Here is an 18,742-nt window from a genome sequence, read left to right as displayed (position 1 = left end):
GAAAGATATTCTAATGTGTATAGATGTATAGATGTGTATAGACTTCTTGGGAGGAGAGCAATGTCCAGTCTCGATAAAATAGTGAAGAGTAGAGACATCAGACTGGCAACAAAGATCCGCCTAGTCAAAGCCATGGTATTCCCTGTAGTCACCTACGGATGTGAGAGCTGGACCTTAGGGAAGGATGAGCGAAGGAAAATCGATGCTTTTGAGCTGTGGTGCTGGAGGAAAGTGCTGAGAGTGCCTTGGACTGCGAGAAGATCCAACCAGTCCATCCTCCAGGAAATAAAGCCCGGCTGCTCACTGGAGGGAAAGATACTAGAGACAAAGTTGAAGTACTTTGGCCACATCATGAGGAGACAGGAAAGCCTAGAGAAGACAATGATGCTGGGGAAAGTGGAAGGCAAAAGGAAGAGGGGCCGACCAAGGGCAAGATGGATGGATGGCATCCTTGAAGTGACTGGACTGACCTTGAAGGAGCTGGGGGTGGTAACGGCCGACAGGGAGCTCTGGCGTACGCTGGTCCATGAGGTCACGAAGAGTCGGAGACGACTGAACGAATGAACAACAACAACATAGATGCCCACAGGGTTCTGAGATCTTCTGAAGAGGATCTGTTTCAATTCCTTCTCCTCCTCCTAAAAGGGAACAACTGGTTGTGACAGGGAAAGCCAGCTAGCTGGCTTCTTTTAGGCCGCTTCCACACAGCTGTATAGTATCAACACTGAACTGGATTATATGGTTGTTCTGGTACAGCCGTACCAGGAGCTCCAGCTTATCTTGCTATTTGTTGAGTGTTGCATGTTTTTTAAAGTTGTATGCATTTGCAGTTTGATGGCTTTCCTTACTTTGCAGTTATTGGGTCAATGGCCTGTCAATTATCATTGGGTTCCCTAGTTCCACCCCCTTTTTGGGTTTTGGAGGGAATAGGAGCCATTTTAGGCCAGTCCACACAGAGAAGTCTTTCTTACAGGACTTAAACCAGGACCTCCAGTAAAAGGCTTCATCATTTACAGCTTGGCCGGGGAGAAATAGCTCCATAGCTTGGCCAGCTTTTGCTGGGGACTTTACAGTTTGCTGAGGAACTTACAGCCTCTCAGCTCTCTTGCTAGGGATCCAGTCCCACATCTATATATATAAATTTGTTAGGGGCATCCAACGAGGAAACAAAACTCAAAAACCCCCCAACGAAACTTAACCAAAATTCCCATGCCCATAACACAACCCACAAGGTACAAACATATCTACTCAAAATGAAAAACAACACAACAACACACTCACAAAACGGCAAAACAACAAAACTCAAAAACCACCCAACGAAACTTAACCAAAATCCCCGTGCCCATAACACAACCCACAAGGTACAAACATATCTACTCAAAATGAAAAACAACACAACAACACACTCACAAAACGGCAAAACAACAAAACTCAAAAATCCCCCAACGAAACTTAACCAAAATTCCCGTGCCCATAACACAACCCACAAGGTACAAACATACCTACTCAAAATGAAAAACAACACAACAACACACTCACAAAACGGCAAAACAACAAAACTCAAAAATCCCCCAACGAAACTTAACTAAAATCCCCGTGCCCATAACATAACCCACAAGAAACAAACATACCTACTCTAAATGAAAAACAACACAGCAACACACTCACAAAATGGCAAAACAACAAAACTCAAAAATCCCCCAACAAAACTTAACCAAAATCCCCGTACCCATAACACAACCCACAAGGTACAAACATATCTACTCAAAATGAAAAACAACACAACAACACACTCACAAAACGGCAAAACAACAAAACTCAAAAATCCCCCAACGAAACTTAACCAAATCCCCGTGCCCATAACACAACCCACAAGGTACAAACATATCTACTCAAAATGAAAAACAACACAACAACACACTCACAAAACGGCAAAACAACAAAACTCAAACATCCCCCAACGAAACTTAACTAAAATCCCCATGCCCATAACACAACCCACAAGGTACAAACATATCTACTCAAAATGAAAAACAACACAGCAACACACTCGCAAAACAGCAAAAGAACAAAACTCAAAAAAACCCCAACGAAACTTAACCAAAATTCCCATGCCCATAACACAACCCACAAGGTACAAACATATCTACTCAAAATGAAAAACAACACAACACACTCACAAAACGGCAAAACAACTGAGCATGCGCATTGGCGCCCAGCCGCAAGTTCCATCGCATGCGCACATGGCCTTCCGGCCAACGTTCCCTCTGCGGAAACCATGCCCACTCCAAGCCCCGCCGCGCCGCTTCCCGCACACACACACACACCCTGCCGCACACACACACGCAACCCCACGCTCCATCACTCCCCCCGCCGCCGCACACACACACGCAACCCCACGCTCCATCACTCCCCCCACCGCCGCACACACACGCAACCCCACTCCCCCCGCCGTTGCACACACACACGCAACCCCAGGCTCCATCACTCCCCCCGCCGCCGCACACACACACGCAACCCCACGCTCCATCACTCCCGTGCCCCAGTCTTACCTCCTTTTACTTCAGGCCACCTCCAAACCCCACCCCGCCCCTTCCCACCCTGTCAAAATCTAGGAAAGACAGCAAGGAAGGAAAGAAGGAAGAAAGAGAAAGGGAGGTAAAGAAAAAGGGGGAAGGAAGGAAAGTTAGAGGAAGAAGAAAAGGAAAGATGGAAGGAAAGAAAAGAGAGACAGCAGAAGAGAAAGAAAAAGGGGGAAGGAAGGAAAGAGATAGAGAAAGAAGAGGAGAAGGAAAGATGGGAAGAAGGAAGGAAGGAGGGAGGGAGGGAGGGAGGGAAAGAAGGAGAGAAAGAGGGAAGATTGGCCACAGCAACACGTGGCGGCTAAAGGTTGTTATTTCTATGATGATGATGATGATGCTATTGTTCCTATGAGACCCTTTTAGGGGGAATGGGAGAGGTGTCAGGTCCCAGAGGCAATGCATTGCATTATTGTTATTGTTATGATGGTGGTGAAATAAAAGGAAATAAAAAGTGAAAGAAGGAAGCAAACAGGGAGGGAAGAAAGGCAAAGGAAGAAAGGGGGAGGGAATGAAGGAAAGAGAGAAGGATGAAACCAAGTAGTGAAAGAAGGAAAGAAAGAAAGAGGGAGAGAAGGAAGAAAGGAGAGAAAGGGGGAGGAAAAGGGGGAAGGAATAGGTAGGTAGGTACCTCTCTTTCATAATAGTCCAGATATCTACCTCAACTTTGATAAGTTTTACTATAGGCCACAGCAACGCGTGGCAGGGCACAGCTAGTAGAATCATAGAATCAAAGAGTTGGAAGAGACCTCTTAGGCCATCCAGTCCAACCCCCTGCCAAGAAACAGGAATATTGCATTCAAATCACCCCTGACAGATGGCCATCCAGCCTCTGTTTAAAAGCTTCCAAAGAAGGAGCCTCCACCACACTCCGGGGCAGAGAGTTCCACTGCTGAACCTCATGGGCCATCCAGTCCAACCCCCTACCAAGATAGCAGGAATATTGCATTCAAATCACCCCTGACAGATGGACATCCAGCCTCATAGAATCATAGAATCAAAGAGTTGGAAGAGACCTCCTGGGCCATCCAGTCCAACCCCATTCTGCCAAGAAGCAGGAATATTGCATTCAAAGCACCCCTGACAGATGGCCATCCAGCCTCTGTTTAAAAGCTTCCAAAGAAGGAGCCTCCACCACACTCCGAGGCAGAGAGTTCCACTGCTGAACGGCTCTCACAGTCAGGAAGTTCTTCCTCATGTTCAGATTTAGTTTGAAGCCATTGTTCCGCGTCCTAGTCTCTAGGGAAGCAGAAAACAAGCTTGCTCCCTCCTCCCTGTGACTTCCTCTCACATATTTATACATGGCTATCATATCTCCTCTCAGCCTTCTCTTCTTCAGGCTAAATATGCCCAGCTCCTTAAGCTGCTCCTCATAGGGCTTGTTCTCCCACAGTGCTTCAGCCAACCATCACTGGGAAGTGAACATCTTCCTCCTCCTGGAAGTTCTGCAAAGGTCTCTGTTCAGTAAGGGCCCTTCACGGCAACCATAAAGCAGATTGGACCGGGTGTAGGGGTCCCACGCCAACAGAAGAGAAGACAGATTGCCCAAGGTAGAGGTCGGGGATTTTCCCAACAGTGAAGGAACAGCTGCCTGCCCTTGGGGGCAAGATCGAGAAAGCCAACAGTTTATTAAGAAAACTTTGAATCCAGTTGTTGAAGCCTTGTTATTTGTTCAGTAATAAAGAATTTGTTGCATCTTTAAAGACTTTGAAGCCCATCTTTTCAGGAAAATCCCAAAAAACCTCTCTCTGAGGCAACCCCGGCGTCCCATTGGACTCTCAGAAATTAAGTCCAGTTTATAGTCTTTTATAGGAGCCCAGGCGCGACAGCACAATGGCAGTGTGCACTCAGATAATCCAGATAGTGTGGATCTGCCTTGATATTCTGAGTGATATGCTGTGTGGAAGGGCCTTAGAAACTTACTTCTAAGCCATATTGGTTTAGAAAAGAATTAGGAATAGGAATCGTCAATTAAATGCATTTTAAAGTTTACTATGTGGCAGTGATGTCTGGTTTTGTGTCCTTGCAAGGAATTGATATTATTGATATTTTATTGCATATTGAATTGCATGTTTATAGATGGGATATGTATATATTTTGTGAGGCTGTTACTTTCTTAAAGACCTCCAGGTTTTGAATCAATCACATCTGCTTAAATCTTCACGGGAAAACAGCAGGAATAATATTAGGAAAAACCTCATTCCCTACTGTTTCCTGCTAGAGAGAATGCCTTTGTGCACAATTTTCAGGCTCTATAAGTATACTAGCTGTCTCTGCCATGCGTTACTGTGGCCCAGTCTGGTGATCTGGAAAATAAACAGTGTTGGTTTCTAATATATGTAATTTCTTTATGCTTGTGGGCAGACAGTATTTCTTGCTGTTTCTTTGTCAGTGTTGATGTGGAGATTATCTGGTTTGCCTATCATAGAATCATAGAATCAAAGAATCAAAGAGTTGGAAGAGACCTCATGGGCCATCCAGTCCAACCCCCTGCCAAGAAGCAGGAATATTGCATTCAAATCACCCCTGACAAATGGCCATCCAGCCTCTGCTTAAAAGCTTCCAAAGAAGGAGCCTCCACCACACTCCGGGGCAGAGAGTTCCACTGCTGAACGGCTCTCACAGTCAGGAAGTTCTTCCTAATGTTCAGATGGAATCTCCTCTCTTGTAGTTTGAAGCCATTGTTCCGCGTCCTAGTCTCCAAGGAAGCAGAAAACAAGCTTGTTCCCTCCTCCCTGTGGCTTCCTCTCACATATTTATACATGGCTATCATATCTCCTCTCAGCCTTCTCTTCTTCAGGCTAAACATGCCCAGTTCCCTAAGCCGCTCCTCATAGGGCTTGTTCTCCAGACCCTTGATCATTTTAGTCGCCCTCCTCTGGACACATTCCAGCTTGTCAATATCTCTATTCTGGAGCATGCAACATATAATTCCCCTTCTTTATTTGTTTATTTATTTATTTACTGTATTTGTATACCGCCTTTCTCAGCCTGTCGGTGTCTCAAGGCGGTTTATAACAAATTAGTACATATATCATAAAACAAATAAAACATTAAAAACAATATAGAACCACAACAGAAGCAATAAAAATCAACATCATTTGTGTCTCCTTGTTAAAAAACATTGTCCAATTCCATCATGTCATGTAGCAGCAAAAAAAGCCAATGGGATTTTGGCCTGCATCAATAGGAGCATAAAGTCTAGATCCAGGGAAGTCATGCTCTCCCTGTATTCCGCCTTGGTCAGACTACACCTGGAATATTGTGCCCAATTCTGGGCACCACAATTGAAGAGAGATATTGACAAGCTGGAATGTGTCCAGAGGAGGATGACTAAACTGATCAAGGGTCTGGAGAACAAGCCCTATGAGGAGCGGTTTAAAGAGCTGGGCATATTTAGCTTATTTTTCTACAATCAACCCACTGGGCTAGGGCAGAGAGGAGAAAATACCAATGTGTGTGAGAGCGGGTGCATCTACACTGTAGAATTAAAGCAATTTGATGGTACTTTTATTGCCAAGTACTATGGAATTCTGGGAGTTGGAGTTTCATCATCATCATCATCATCATTTAATTACTTATTAATTGCCCTCCATCCAAGATGCTTTAGGCGATTTACAAGCTAAAATTGTAAAGGATGAAAATACATACATACAGATATTGATAAAATTAACATAGATCCAAAGCTCTAGTAAAAAGCCAGGTCTTAAGTGCTAGGGTAAAAGGCCCTAACTCACGAATGGCTCTCATATAGGGCGGCAAGGAATTCCACAAGGCAGGGGCAGAAATAGAAAAAGCCCTGCGTCTGGTCCTTTCCAAGTGCACTTCTCTAGGACCCGGTATGTAAAGTAAGTCACGTTGGGATGCGACCTCCGATGATGGGAGAAGGAGAGACGGTCCCTAAGGTACGATGGACCCTGGCCGTAAATAATTTTAAAGGTCAGAATTAGCAACTTATACAGGCCACGGTACTCAGTTGGAAGCCAATGTAAATGTTGCAGCACTGGTGTTATATGGCATTTCATGGGCGTTCTTGTGAGTAACCTGGCTGCCACATTCTGAACAATATGGAGGTTTCGGGTCGTAGACATCGGAAGGCCAACATACAGGGCGTTGCAATAGTCCAGCCTAGACGTGACCGTGGCATGGTTGACTGTTGCCAGAGCCTCATCAGATAGGTAGGATGCCAGTTGCCTCGCTTGTCGTAGATGGGAAAAGGCCTATTTGCTGGCAGCAGCAACCTGAGCTTCCATTGTCAGCTGCGAATCCAAAATGACACCCAAGCTCTTAACGGTAGGCGAAGGAGATAGGGCAGCACCATCGAAGATGGGTAGCAAATGGGTCAGATCAATCGAGCAGCCATGTCAGAGAATCTCAGTCTTCACCGGGTTCACCTTCAGTCTACTAGCACATAGCCAGTTTGACAGAGGCTCCAGACATAAGGTGAAATTGACACCGTGGACCATGACTTGCTGATTCATCGATTGGCTCTGTCTGGTGTACAAGGTTTAGCCCTCAAATGGTTCAATTCATTCCTCCAGGACCGGAGACAGAGGGTGGAGTGGTCAGGCCAAAGCTCTGAGAGCTCCTGCCTTTGCTGTGGAGTTCCCCAGGGTGCTATCCTCTCGCCCCTGTTATTTAACATCTACGTCCGACCACTTGCTGGACTGGTGTGGAGCTTTGGCATAGAGTGCTACCAGTACGTAGTTGATACCCAGCTACTCTTGCATCTCAAACCTGGGACAACCGTGATTCCTGAGAACTTTAAGCTGTGTTTGGAAGCAGTGATGAGTTGGCTACAAGCAAGCAGACTAAAAGTCAATCCTGCTAATACTCTGGCCCGGCCAGCCACCAGAATTAACCCAGTCTCTGCCTGATTTCAATGGGGAAGCTCTGGTTCCGTCTGCCACTGTTCAAAGCCTTGGGGTTGTGTTGGACTCATCGCTGATGATGGAGGCCCAGATCACTGCCATAAGTAAGAAGCCTTTTTTCATCTTCGCCAGGCAAGGAAATTGGCATCCTACCTTTCGGTAGGAGCATTGGCAACGGTAATCCACGCAACAGTTACCACTAGGTTGGACTATTGCAATGCCTTATATGCTGGTCTTCCGAAGTCAACGACCCAGAAGATTCGGATGGTCCAAAATGCGGCAGCCAGGCTGCTATCGGGATCATCTATGAGATGCCATATTACACCGATTCTACAACAACTGCATTGGCTACCAATAGATCATCGGATCTCTTACAAGATACTGATCCTGACATTTAGAGCTCAAAATGGCCAAGGACCTTTATATCTTAGGGACCGCCTCATTCCTTTTTCCCATCAGTGGTCACCTCGATCCACCCTGGAAAATCTCCTATACATACCAGGTCCTAGGGAGGCACATTTGGAAGCTACAAGGCGTAGAGCTTTTTCGACCTATGCTCCAATTCTGTGGAACTCATTGCCTCCATATATTAGAGCAATGTCGGAGTTGCAACCTTTTGTAAAGGCGCTCAAGACTTGGCTGTATGGTTGTGCATTTAAGTAATTGGATCAAATTTTGCCATAGTCACTGCTGAATGTTTTTATGTTGAATGTTTTTATATTGAATGTTTTATATTGTGTATAAGCTATTTTAAATTGTAAGTCGCTCGGAGCACTTTGGTGGAGAGCGACTAATTAAGAAATAAAGTGATGATGATGATGATGATGATGATGGTATTGACGTTGCTCCAGGCTCCAAGTGCAGAAGGAGTTGGGTGTCATCCACATATTGATAGCATATTGATACATGTTATCAGGCCCGTAGCCAGGATTTCGTTTCGGGGGGGGGGGGGCTAAAAAATTTTCAGGGGGGGTTTCGGGGGGGGCTGAGTTTCGGGGGGGGGGCTGAGTCTGAGTGAATGAGGGTCTAGCCTAGCAAACCTTTCGTATCATTACCCCAATACCCCCATACATATGGGATATATTGAGAATGGTGATCAAATCATGATATTAATAAACATAACAGTTTAAATAATGCACCAGTAAGGCCTTTTTGCGAACCACCATGAGAATTTCGGGGGGGGGGGGGGGCTGAAGCCCCCCGAGGCCCCCCCCCCCCCCGGCTACATGCCTGCATGTTATCAATAGTTGAAACTTTCACACCTAGCTCCAGCAGACAAGAGTCCTTTGTCCCACCCTGGTCATTCCACAATTTTCCTAGTTCCAACAGACCTCACTACCTCTGAGGATGCTTGCCATAGATGCAGGCGAAACGTCAGGAGAAAATGCCTCCAGAACATGGCCATATAGCCCGAAAAAACCTTCAACAACCCATGTAACATGATTTGTTCAGTAGGGTGGCGTTTAGAGAGCCTTGCACCCTTCCAGCTTCCACAGCTCAGAGTCTCGCAGTGTAGACGCGCCCTAATTTCACAACCGAAGCTGGCTTGCCCCCCAAGCAACACCGCCCCAGTACCTCGGATGTAGGTGCACTTGCTCTCGTCCAGGAGGCTGGAGCCGGAGCCACCCATGGTGCTGGAGGGAGAAGATGCTCAGTGCTGTATCCCCTCCTGAGCCCAAAAGCTGCTGCTGCTGCTGCTGCTACTACTCCGACGTTTCCCCTGGCTCGCTGTGTCTGCCTTGCCTTGCCTTGCCTTGTGCAGCCCCAGCAGAGCTGCCTCCGCCCTCCCAGGCCCCGCCTCCAAGGGGGAAGCCCCCAGAGCCAAAAGGGGAAGGCTCCCAACTTTCTGTCTTGGACACACTTCGTGAACAGGACAGCGCTAGCCTCCAATGCTCATTACTATTGGAGGGAATCAAAGCATCGTTTGGATCTCCAAAGGAAGCCAGGCATCTATTCAGAACTAGGGCATCTACCAGGTGTTGCCCAGGTGTCCCTTGCTCCCTCCCTCTCCCTCTCTCTCTTTCTAGTTCCCTCCCCTCTTAACTTTTCCCCTTTTCTTTCTCTCTTCCTTCACTCCTTTTTCTTTCTTTTTTTTCCTTTCCCCCTTTTAAAGATACCCCAGGTTTTGGCGGTGGCCAGGTGTCACGTTGCCAGGGCTCTGCCTTATTCAGAGGCAGAGATGAACCAAACAAAAACCCAGTTTGTATAAAACAATTTAATTAAAACAGCACTTACGTTCTGGCTGTTTTAATAGTCCAAAATATAAAACAAAAATAATAATACACAACATACAAACAATCTACAAACCCACCAAGAAAATCCAACAAATGCTACGTTCAGCAAAGGACAAGAGGGATCCTCTCACTTCTGCAGGAGTCTACTGTATACCATATAGCTGTGGACAAGTCTACATAGGGACCACCAAACGCAGCATTGGCCAAACACGAATCAAGGAACATGAAAGGCACTGCAGACTACTTCAACCAGAGAAGTCAGCCATAGCAGAGCACCTGATGAACCAACCTGGACACAGCATATTATTTGAGAACACAGAAATGCTGGACCACACCAACAACCACCATGTCAGACTACACAGAGAAGCCATTGAAATCCACAAGCATGTGGACAATTTCAACAGAAAGGAAGAAACCATGAAAATGAACAAAATCTGGCTACCAGTTATTAAAAAACTCTAAAATTACAACAGCAAAACAGCAGAGAGGAAACAACCAGGCACATCTTAACACCTCTCAACAGGGGATTTTCCCAGGCTCAGCCAGGCTTCAAATGCTAATGAAGGTGGTCATTTGAAACATTCTCACACAGCTCCAGCAGGGAATGGCTCCTTGCCCCACCCCAGCCATTCCACGGATATATAAACCCATTGTCCTAATTCCAACAGACCTCACTACCTCTGAGGATGCTTGCCATAGATGCAGGCGAAACGTCAGGAGAAATGCCTCTAGAACATGGCCCTATAGCCCGAAAAAACCCACAAGAACCTAAAGATAATAATAATCTATATCAGGGATCCTCCAGCTAAGGCCCAGGGGCCAGATACGGCCTTCCAAGGTCATTTACCTGGCCCTCACTCAGGGTCAACCTAAGTCTGAAATGACTTGAAAGCACACAACAACAATCCTATCTCATAAGCCAAAAGCAGGCCTACACTTAGAATCACAGAATCAAAGAGTTGGAAGAGACCTCATGGGCCATCCACTCCAACCCCCTGCCAAGAAGCAGGAATATTGCATTCAAATCACCCCTGACAGATGGCCACCCAGCCTCTGTTTAAAAGCTTCCAAAGAAGGAGCCTCCACCACACTCCGGGGCAGAGAGTTCCACTGCTGAATGGCTCTCACAGTCAGGAAGTTCTTCCTCATGTTCAGATGGAGTCTCCTCTCTTGTAGTTTGAAGCCATTCTTTCTTGTCCTAGTCTCCAAGGAAGCAGAAAACAAGCTTGTTCCCTCCTCCCTGTGACTTACTCTCACATATTTATACATGGCTATCATATCTCCTCTCAGCCTTCTCTTCTTCAGGCTAAACATGCCCAGCTCCTTAAGCCATTCCTCATAGGGCTTGTTCTCCAGACCCTTGATCACACTTCCCATTGAAATAGTGATAAGTTGATACTTGTTAAAATTGTTCTTCATTTTAATTATTGTGTTGTTTTTAAGTGTTTTTTTTTTGCACTACAAATAAGATATGTACCGTGTGCATAGGAATTCATTTATGTTTTTTCAAATTATAATCTGGCCCTCCAACATTTTGAGGGACTGTGACCTGACCCTCTGTTTAAACAGTTTAGGACCCCTGATCTATATAAATAAAAATGTAATGTTCATTTGTGGGATTAACAGAACGAAAAAACCACTGGACGAATTGACACCAAATATGGACAGGATACGCCTAACAACTCAATGTATGTCCTTCACTCAAATTTTTTTGATTTTGTCATTTGGGAGTTGTAGTTGCTGGGATTTATCAAATCAATCAAAGAGCATTCTGAACTCCACCAATGATGGAATTGAACCAAACGTGGCATACAGGACTCTCATAAACAACAGAAAACACTAGAAGGGTTTGATGGGCATTGACCTTGACTTTGGGAGTTGAAGTTCACCTCCATCCAGGGAGCACTGTGGGTCAGGACCAAACTTGGCACGAATAATCCATATGCCCAAATATGAACACAGATGGAGTTTGGGGAAATAGACCTTGGCATTTGGGAGTTGTAGTTACTGGGATTTATAGTACACCTACAATCAGAGAGCATTCTGAACCCCACCAATGACATAATTGGGGCAAACTTCCCACACAGAACCCCCATACTTAAGACCATCCAGTCCAACTCCCTTCACCAGGGCAAGAAAACGTAATCAAAGCCCTCCTGACAAAGAGCCATCCAGCCATAGATATAGATAAGATATATATGATTCACACACAGAGAGATATAGTATCATAGATTTGAAAGAAACCCCAAAACAAAAAATAAACAATAAGCAATAACAGTTATTTCCAACCGGAGTGCTCTAATGTCTCACACTGCCTGTTCAACACTTTGCATTGCTTGCTTTTTGTTTCCTCGTGGGTGGAATGACAAGCATTTGACTAAAACTCTTTGCAACTTCATGAAGCCTTTTCCTGCTTTCGTTCTGTCGTCCTTTCAGCTTTGTCTTCATCATTGCTTCTTGCCTCTTGAGATCACTTATCACATCCTCTGCAGTGATTCCTCCTGTAATGGCGTTGTTGGGTGATAATGATTTGATGGAATCCTTTTTGTGGGTCTTGAAAGATTTCTCTTTAAATACAAGTCTGTATGGGCCATGGAGCCCCCGGTGGCGCAGTGGGTTAAAGCACTGAGCTGCTGAGCTTGTTGATCGAAAGGTCGCAGGTTCGATTCCGGGGAGCGGCGTGAGCTTCCGCTGTCAGCCCTAGCTTCTGCCAACCTAGCAGTTCGAAAACATGCAAATGTGAGTAGATCAATAGGTACCACTCCGGTGGGAAGGTAGCGGCGCTCCATGCAGTCATGCCGGCCACATGACCTTGGAGGTGTCTATGGACAACGCTGGCTCTTCGGCTTAGAAATGGAGATGAGCACCACACCCCAGAGTCAGACATGACTGGACTTAATGTCAGGGGACTACCTTTACCTTTATGGGCCATGTATTTTCTTGATTCTGTAAGCAAAGGTATGGGATTGGAAATCTGAGAGTTTCAGGGCCACAGCTGCTTCTATTCTTTTGGTAGTCCTGCTAAACTCCCCTGATAACACTCAGCCACAGAATAAACAAAAACAGCAAACACTGTTGCAGGTTCAAGATAACTCCGTAGTCAAAGGTCCAGTCCAGTGCTCAAACGGCGAGAGTTCAACAAACAAAGTTCAGGGATCAAGAGTCTATACCAGGGGTCCTCGAACTAAGGCCAGAGGGCTGGAGACGGCCCTCCAAGGTCATTTACCTGGCCCTCGCTCAGGGTCAACCTAAGTCTGAAATGACTTGAAAGCACACAACAACAACAGCAACAATCCTAACTCATCAGACAAAAGCAGGCCCACACTTCCCATTAAAATACTAGTTTTATTTATTTGTCGTGTCAGAGCAACCAGTCCGTTATATATTACATTTCTAACAGAACAAATCAAACAGACAGAGAAATACACATCTTGTGAGTTTGGTAGTTGGTTAAATGTCCTTTGACCAGTATCTGGTCACTTGCAGTGCTTCCGGTGTTGCTGCAAGAAGGTCCTCCATGGTGCATGTGGCAGGGCTCAGGTCGCATTGCAGCAGGTGGTCAGTGGTTTGCTTTTCTCCACACTCGCATGCCGAGGATTCCACTTTGTAGCCCCATTTGTGAAGGTTGGCTCTGCATCTCGTGGTGCCAGAGCACAGTCTGTTCAGTGCCTTCCAAGTCGCCCAGTCTTCTGTGTGCCCAGGAGGGAGTCTCTCATTGGGTATCAGCCATTGGTTGAGGTGCTGGGTTTGGGCCTGCCACTTTTGGACTCTCGCTTGCTGAGGTGTTCCAGTGAGTGTCTCTGTAGATCTTAGAAAACTATGTCTAGATTTAAGTCGTTGGCGTGCTGGCTGATACCCAAACAAGGGATGAGCTGGAGATGTCTCTGCCTTGGTCCTTTCACTATTGGCTGCTACTTCCCGGCGGATGTCAGGTAGTGCAATACTGGCTAAGCGGTGTGATTTCTCCAGTGGTGTAGGGCGCAGACACCCCGTGATAATGCGGCATGTCTCATTAAGAGCCACATCCACTGTTTTAGTGTGGTGAGATGTGTTCCACACTGGGCATGCATACTCAGCAGCAGAGTAGCACAGCGCAAGGGCAGATGTCTTCACTGTATCTGGTTGTGATCCCCAGGTTGTGCCAGTCAGCTTTCGTATGATATTATTTTTAGCACCCACTTTTTGCTTGATGTTCAGGCAGTGCTTCTTGTAGGTAAGAGCATGGTCCAGAGTGACTCCCAGGTATTTGGGTGTGCTGCAATGCTCCAGTGGGATTCCTTCCCAGGTGATCTTCAGAGCTCGGGATGCTTCTCTGTTCTTGAAAGGCACATGTCTGTGTTTTAGATGGGTTGGGGATCAGCTGGTTTTCCCTGTAATAGGCAGTAAGAGCACCTAGAGCTTCGGAAAGCTTCTGTTCTACCAACTCAAAGCCCCCTGCTTGAGCAGTAATGGCACAATCATCAGCATAGATGAAACTCTCTGTCCCTTCTGGCAGTAGCTGGTCATTTGTGTAGATGTTGAACATGGATGGAGCAAGCACGCTCCCCTGAGGCAGGCCGTTCTTCTGTTTCCGCCATCTGCTTCTCTGGCCCTGGAACTCAACAAAAAAGCTCCTGTTTTGTAGCAGGTTTCCTATGAGGCGGGTGAGGTGGTAATCCTTTGTGATAGTGTACATTTTTCTCAGGAGGAGGCGGTGGTTCACAGTATCATAGGCTGCTGACAGGTCTATGAAGACAGCTCCTGTGATCTGCTGCCTTTCAAAGCCATCTTCTATGTGCTGAGTCAGGTTCAGCACTTGCGATGTGCAGCTTTTGCCTTTCCTGAAGCCAACTTGCTGTGGAATCAGACATGGGTCTATTTTTTCCGTAATTCTATGCAAAATAAGTCTCTCCAGAACTTTGTAGAGGTGGCACAACAGGGAGATTGGTCTGTAGCTTTTTGGGTCATTACGGTCTTTGCCTGGCTTCAAGATGGCGATGACTCTTGCTTTCCTCCAGATTTTGGGGATCTGACAGGATGCAGTGCAGTAAATTTGCAGTGCTAATACTAGTTAATTAATATTTCTTAAAATTGTTCTTCATTTTAATTATTGTATTATTTTTGTTTGTTTTTTGCACTACAAATAAGATATGCGCAGTGTGCATAGGAATTCATTCATGCTTTTTTCAAATTATAATCCGGCCCTCCAACACTTTGAGGGACTGTGACTTGGCCCTCTGTTTAAAAAGTTTGAGGACCCCTGCTGTAGAAGATCTCAATAAGGAAACAGAAGCTCTTCATAACTGATATCATTATTTCTTCAAAAGACTATAATTAGCATTGTGAACACAACATACTTATGTTTATTGTAGACTTTTGCTTATTGTATCTTGTACAAGCTGTGAAATATGTGATTGGTATTGTTCTGCTTTGTGGACCTGTTTGTCTTGTTGCTGTGTGGAAGGGCCATAACCCTTTCTATCTATATACTGCCCTCTTGTGGTTTCACCAGAGCACTGCATACATACCTATTTATTAATTTTGGGGGCCCTAGCCCCAAATGGGGTGGATTTTGTAATTGAATCCCCACCAGTATTTTAAGTACATGATGGGTATGTATAGCAAGTTTAGTCCAGTTGCATCAAGCCTTATGGGATATCTATATAAATAAAAATGTAATGTTCGTTTGTGGGATTGACAGAACTCAAAACCATTGGACCAATTGACACCAATTTTGGATACAATACACCTAACAATGCAGTGTATGTCCTTCACTCAAAAATTTGATTTTGTCATTTGGGAGTTGTAGTTGCTGGGATTTATTCTATGATTCTATGAAAGCAGATAATGCGGGATTTTATTCAGCTGTGTGAAAGGGACCTAAGGGCCCTTCCACACAGCCCTATATCCCAGAATATCGAGGCAGAAAATCCCACATTATCTGAGTGTGGACTCAGATAACCCAGTTCAAAGCAGGTATTGTGTGTTTTTCTGCCATGACATTCTGGTATACAGGGTTGTGTGGAAGGGTCCTGGATTATATGGCGGTGTAGGCCCATATAATCAATTTGAAAGCAGATAATGTGGATTATCTGTTTTGATAATCTGGATTATGTGGCAGTGTAGAAGGTGCCTAAGGACCCTTCCACACAGCCCTATATCCCAGAATATCAAGGCAGAAAATCCCCAAATATCTGCTGCGAAGTGAGTTATCTGAGTCCATACTGCCTTATATCCCAGTTCAATGCAGAAAATGTGGGATTTTATTCAGCTGTGTGGAAGGGGCCTGAGACCCACAGAGACATATGTGGAGTTCCTTCCATCAGGTTTTTTTGGTCGTGTCAGGAGCGACTTGAGAAATTGCAAGTTGCTTCTGGTGTGAGAGAATTGGCCGTCTGCAAGGACGTTGCCCTGGTGATTTGATGTTTTGCCCTGATGATTTGATCATAGAATCATAGAATCAAAGAGTTGGAAGAGACCTCATGGGCCATCCAGTCCAACCCCCTGCCAAGAAGCAGGAATATTGCATTCAAATCACCCCTGACAGATGGCCATCCAGCCTCTGTTTAAAAGCTTCCAAAGAAGGAGCCTCCACCACACTCCGGGGCAGAGAGTTCCACTGCTAAAAGGCTCTCACAGTCAGGAAGTTCTTCCTCATGTTCAGGTGGAATCTCCTTTCTTGTAGTTTGAAGCCATTGTTCTGCGTCCTAGTTTCCAAGGAAGCAGAAAACAAGCTTGCTCCCTCCTCCCTGTGGCTTCCTCTCACATATTTATACATTGCTATCATATCTCCTCTCAGCCTTCTCTTCTTCAGGCTAAACATGCCCAGCTCCTTAAGCCTCTCCTCATAGGGCCTGTTCTCCAAACCCTCGATCATCTTAGTCGCCCTCCTCTTGACATATTCCAGTTTGTCAATATCTCTCTTTAATTGTGGTGCCCAGAATTGGACACAATATTCCAGGTGTGGTCTAACCAAAGCGGAATAGAGCATGGGAAGCATTACTTCCTTAGATCTAGACACTATGCTCCTATTAATGCAGGCCAAAATCCCGTTGGCTTTTTTTGCTGCCACATCCCATTGTTGGCTCATGTTTAACTTATTGTCCACGAGGACTCCAAGATCTTTTTCACACGTACTGCTCTTGAACGAGACATTGTCCCCCATTCTGTATCTTTGCATTTTGTTTTTCCTGCCAAAGTGGAGTATCTTGCATTTGTCACTGTTGAACTTCATTTTGTTAGTTTTGGCCCATCTCTCTAATCTGTCAAGATCGTTTTGAATCCTGCTCCTGTCCTCTGGAGTATTGGCTATCCCTCCCAATTTGGTGTCGTCTGCAAACTTGATGATCATGCCTTCTAGCCCTTCATCTAAGCCATTAATAAAGATGTTGAACAAGACCGGGCCCAGGACGGAACCCTGCTGATGGCACTCCGCTCGTCACTTCTTTGCAGGATGAAGAGGAAGCATTGGTGAGAATCACCCTCTGGGTTCGTCCATTTAACCAATTCCTGATCCATCTCACCGTAATTTTGCTTAGCCCACATTGGACTGTGATTGTAGGTGGACATTCCTTGCCAGATGTTTTTATCATCCTTGTGGGAGGCTTCTCTCGTGTCCCCGCATGAGGAGCTGGAGTTGATAGAGGGAGCTCATTCGCCTCTCCCCGGATTCTATCAGGGTTTTTTTTTTATCGTGTCATCAGCAACCATACCATTGTATTACAGTTCTAGCAGAGCAAAGCAAACACACAGATTAAAAAGAAAAAAGGAAAAAAAACCACACACAGATTTTGCAAATTTGGTAGTTGGTTAAATATCCTTTGACCAGTATCTGGCCACCTGGAGTGCCTCTGGTGTTGCCACAAGGAGGTCCTCCATTGTGCATGTGGCAGGGCTCAGGGTGCATTGCAGCAGATGGTCAGTGGTTTGTTCTTCTCCGCACTCGCATGCCAAGGATTCCACCCTGTAGCCCCATTTCATGAAGTTGGCTCTGCATCTCGTGGTACCAGAGTGCAGTCTGTTCAGTGCCTTCCAAGTCGCCCAGTCTTCTGAGTGCCCAGGGAGGAGTCTCTCATCTGGTATCACCCATGGATTGAGGTGCTGGGTTTGTGCCTGCCACTTTTGGACTCTTGCTTGCTGGGGTGTTCCAGCGAGTGTCTCTGTAGATCTAAGAAAACTATGTCTTGATTTAAGTCGTTGACGTGCTGGCTGATACCCAAACAGGGGATGAGCTGGAGATGTCTCTGCCTTGGTCCTTTCACTATTGGCTGCTACTTCCCGGCGGATGTCAGGTGGTGCAATACCGGCTAAGCAGTGTAATTTCTCCAGTGGTGTGGGGCGCAGACACCCTGTGATAATGCGGCATGTCTCATTAAGAGCCACATCCACTGTTTTAGTGTGGTGAGATGTGTTCCACACTGGGCATGCATACTCAGCAGCAGAGTAGCATAGTGCAAGGGCAGATGTCTTCACTGTGTCTGGTTGTGATCCCCAGGTTGTGCCAGTCAGCTTTCGTATGATGTTGTTTCTAACGCCCACTTTTTGTTTGATGTTCAGGCAGTGCTTCTTGTAGGTCAGAGCACGGTCCAAAGTGACTCCCAGGTATTTGGGTGCGCTGCAATGCTCCAGTGGGATTCCTTCCCAGGTGATCTTCAGAGCTCGGGATGCTTGTCTGTTCTTAAGGTGAAAGGCACATGTCTGTGTTTTAGATGGATTAGGGATCAGCTGGTTTTCCCTGTAATAGGCAGTAAGAGCACCTAGAGCAGGGGTCCTCAAACTAAGGCCTGGGGGCCGGATGCGGCCCTCCAAGGTCATTTACCCGGCTCTCACTAAGGGTCAACCTAAGTATGAAACTACTTGAAAGCACACAACAACAACAACAACAACAGTCCTATCTCATCAGCCAAAACCAGGCCTACATTTTCCATTGAAATACTAATAAGTTTATATTTGTTAAAACTGTTCTTAATTTTTATTATTGTATTGTTTTAAAATGTTTTTTGCACTATAAATAAGATATGTGCAGTGTACATAGGAATTCATTCATGTTTTTTTGAATTATAATCCGGCCCACCAACAG

General features: G+C 45.7%; 1 protein-coding gene across 1 annotated transcript in view; it reads right to left on the bottom strand.

Moving 5' to 3' along the window:
* NIBAN1 (niban apoptosis regulator 1) overlaps positions 1-9,225 on the bottom strand; it is a 122,794-nt gene extending 113,569 nt beyond the window's left edge. Inside the window, exon 1 of the mRNA XM_067467611.1 lies at positions 9,026-9,225. Within this exon, the coding sequence (XP_067323712.1) occupies positions 9,026-9,080 (55 nt within the window). The 5' untranslated portion in view covers positions 9,081-9,225. The remainder of the gene's footprint in view (positions 1-9,025) is intronic.
* Between the last annotated feature and the right edge of the window lie 9,517 nt (positions 9,226-18,742).

This window comes from Anolis sagrei, chromosome 4 (assembly GCF_037176765.1).
Source record: "Anolis sagrei isolate rAnoSag1 chromosome 4, rAnoSag1.mat, whole genome shotgun sequence".
NCBI lineage: Eukaryota > Metazoa > Chordata > Lepidosauria > Squamata > Dactyloidae > Anolis > Anolis sagrei.
Note: the sequence above shows the minus strand (reverse complement) of the source record. Positions and strands in the feature narration are given on the sequence as shown.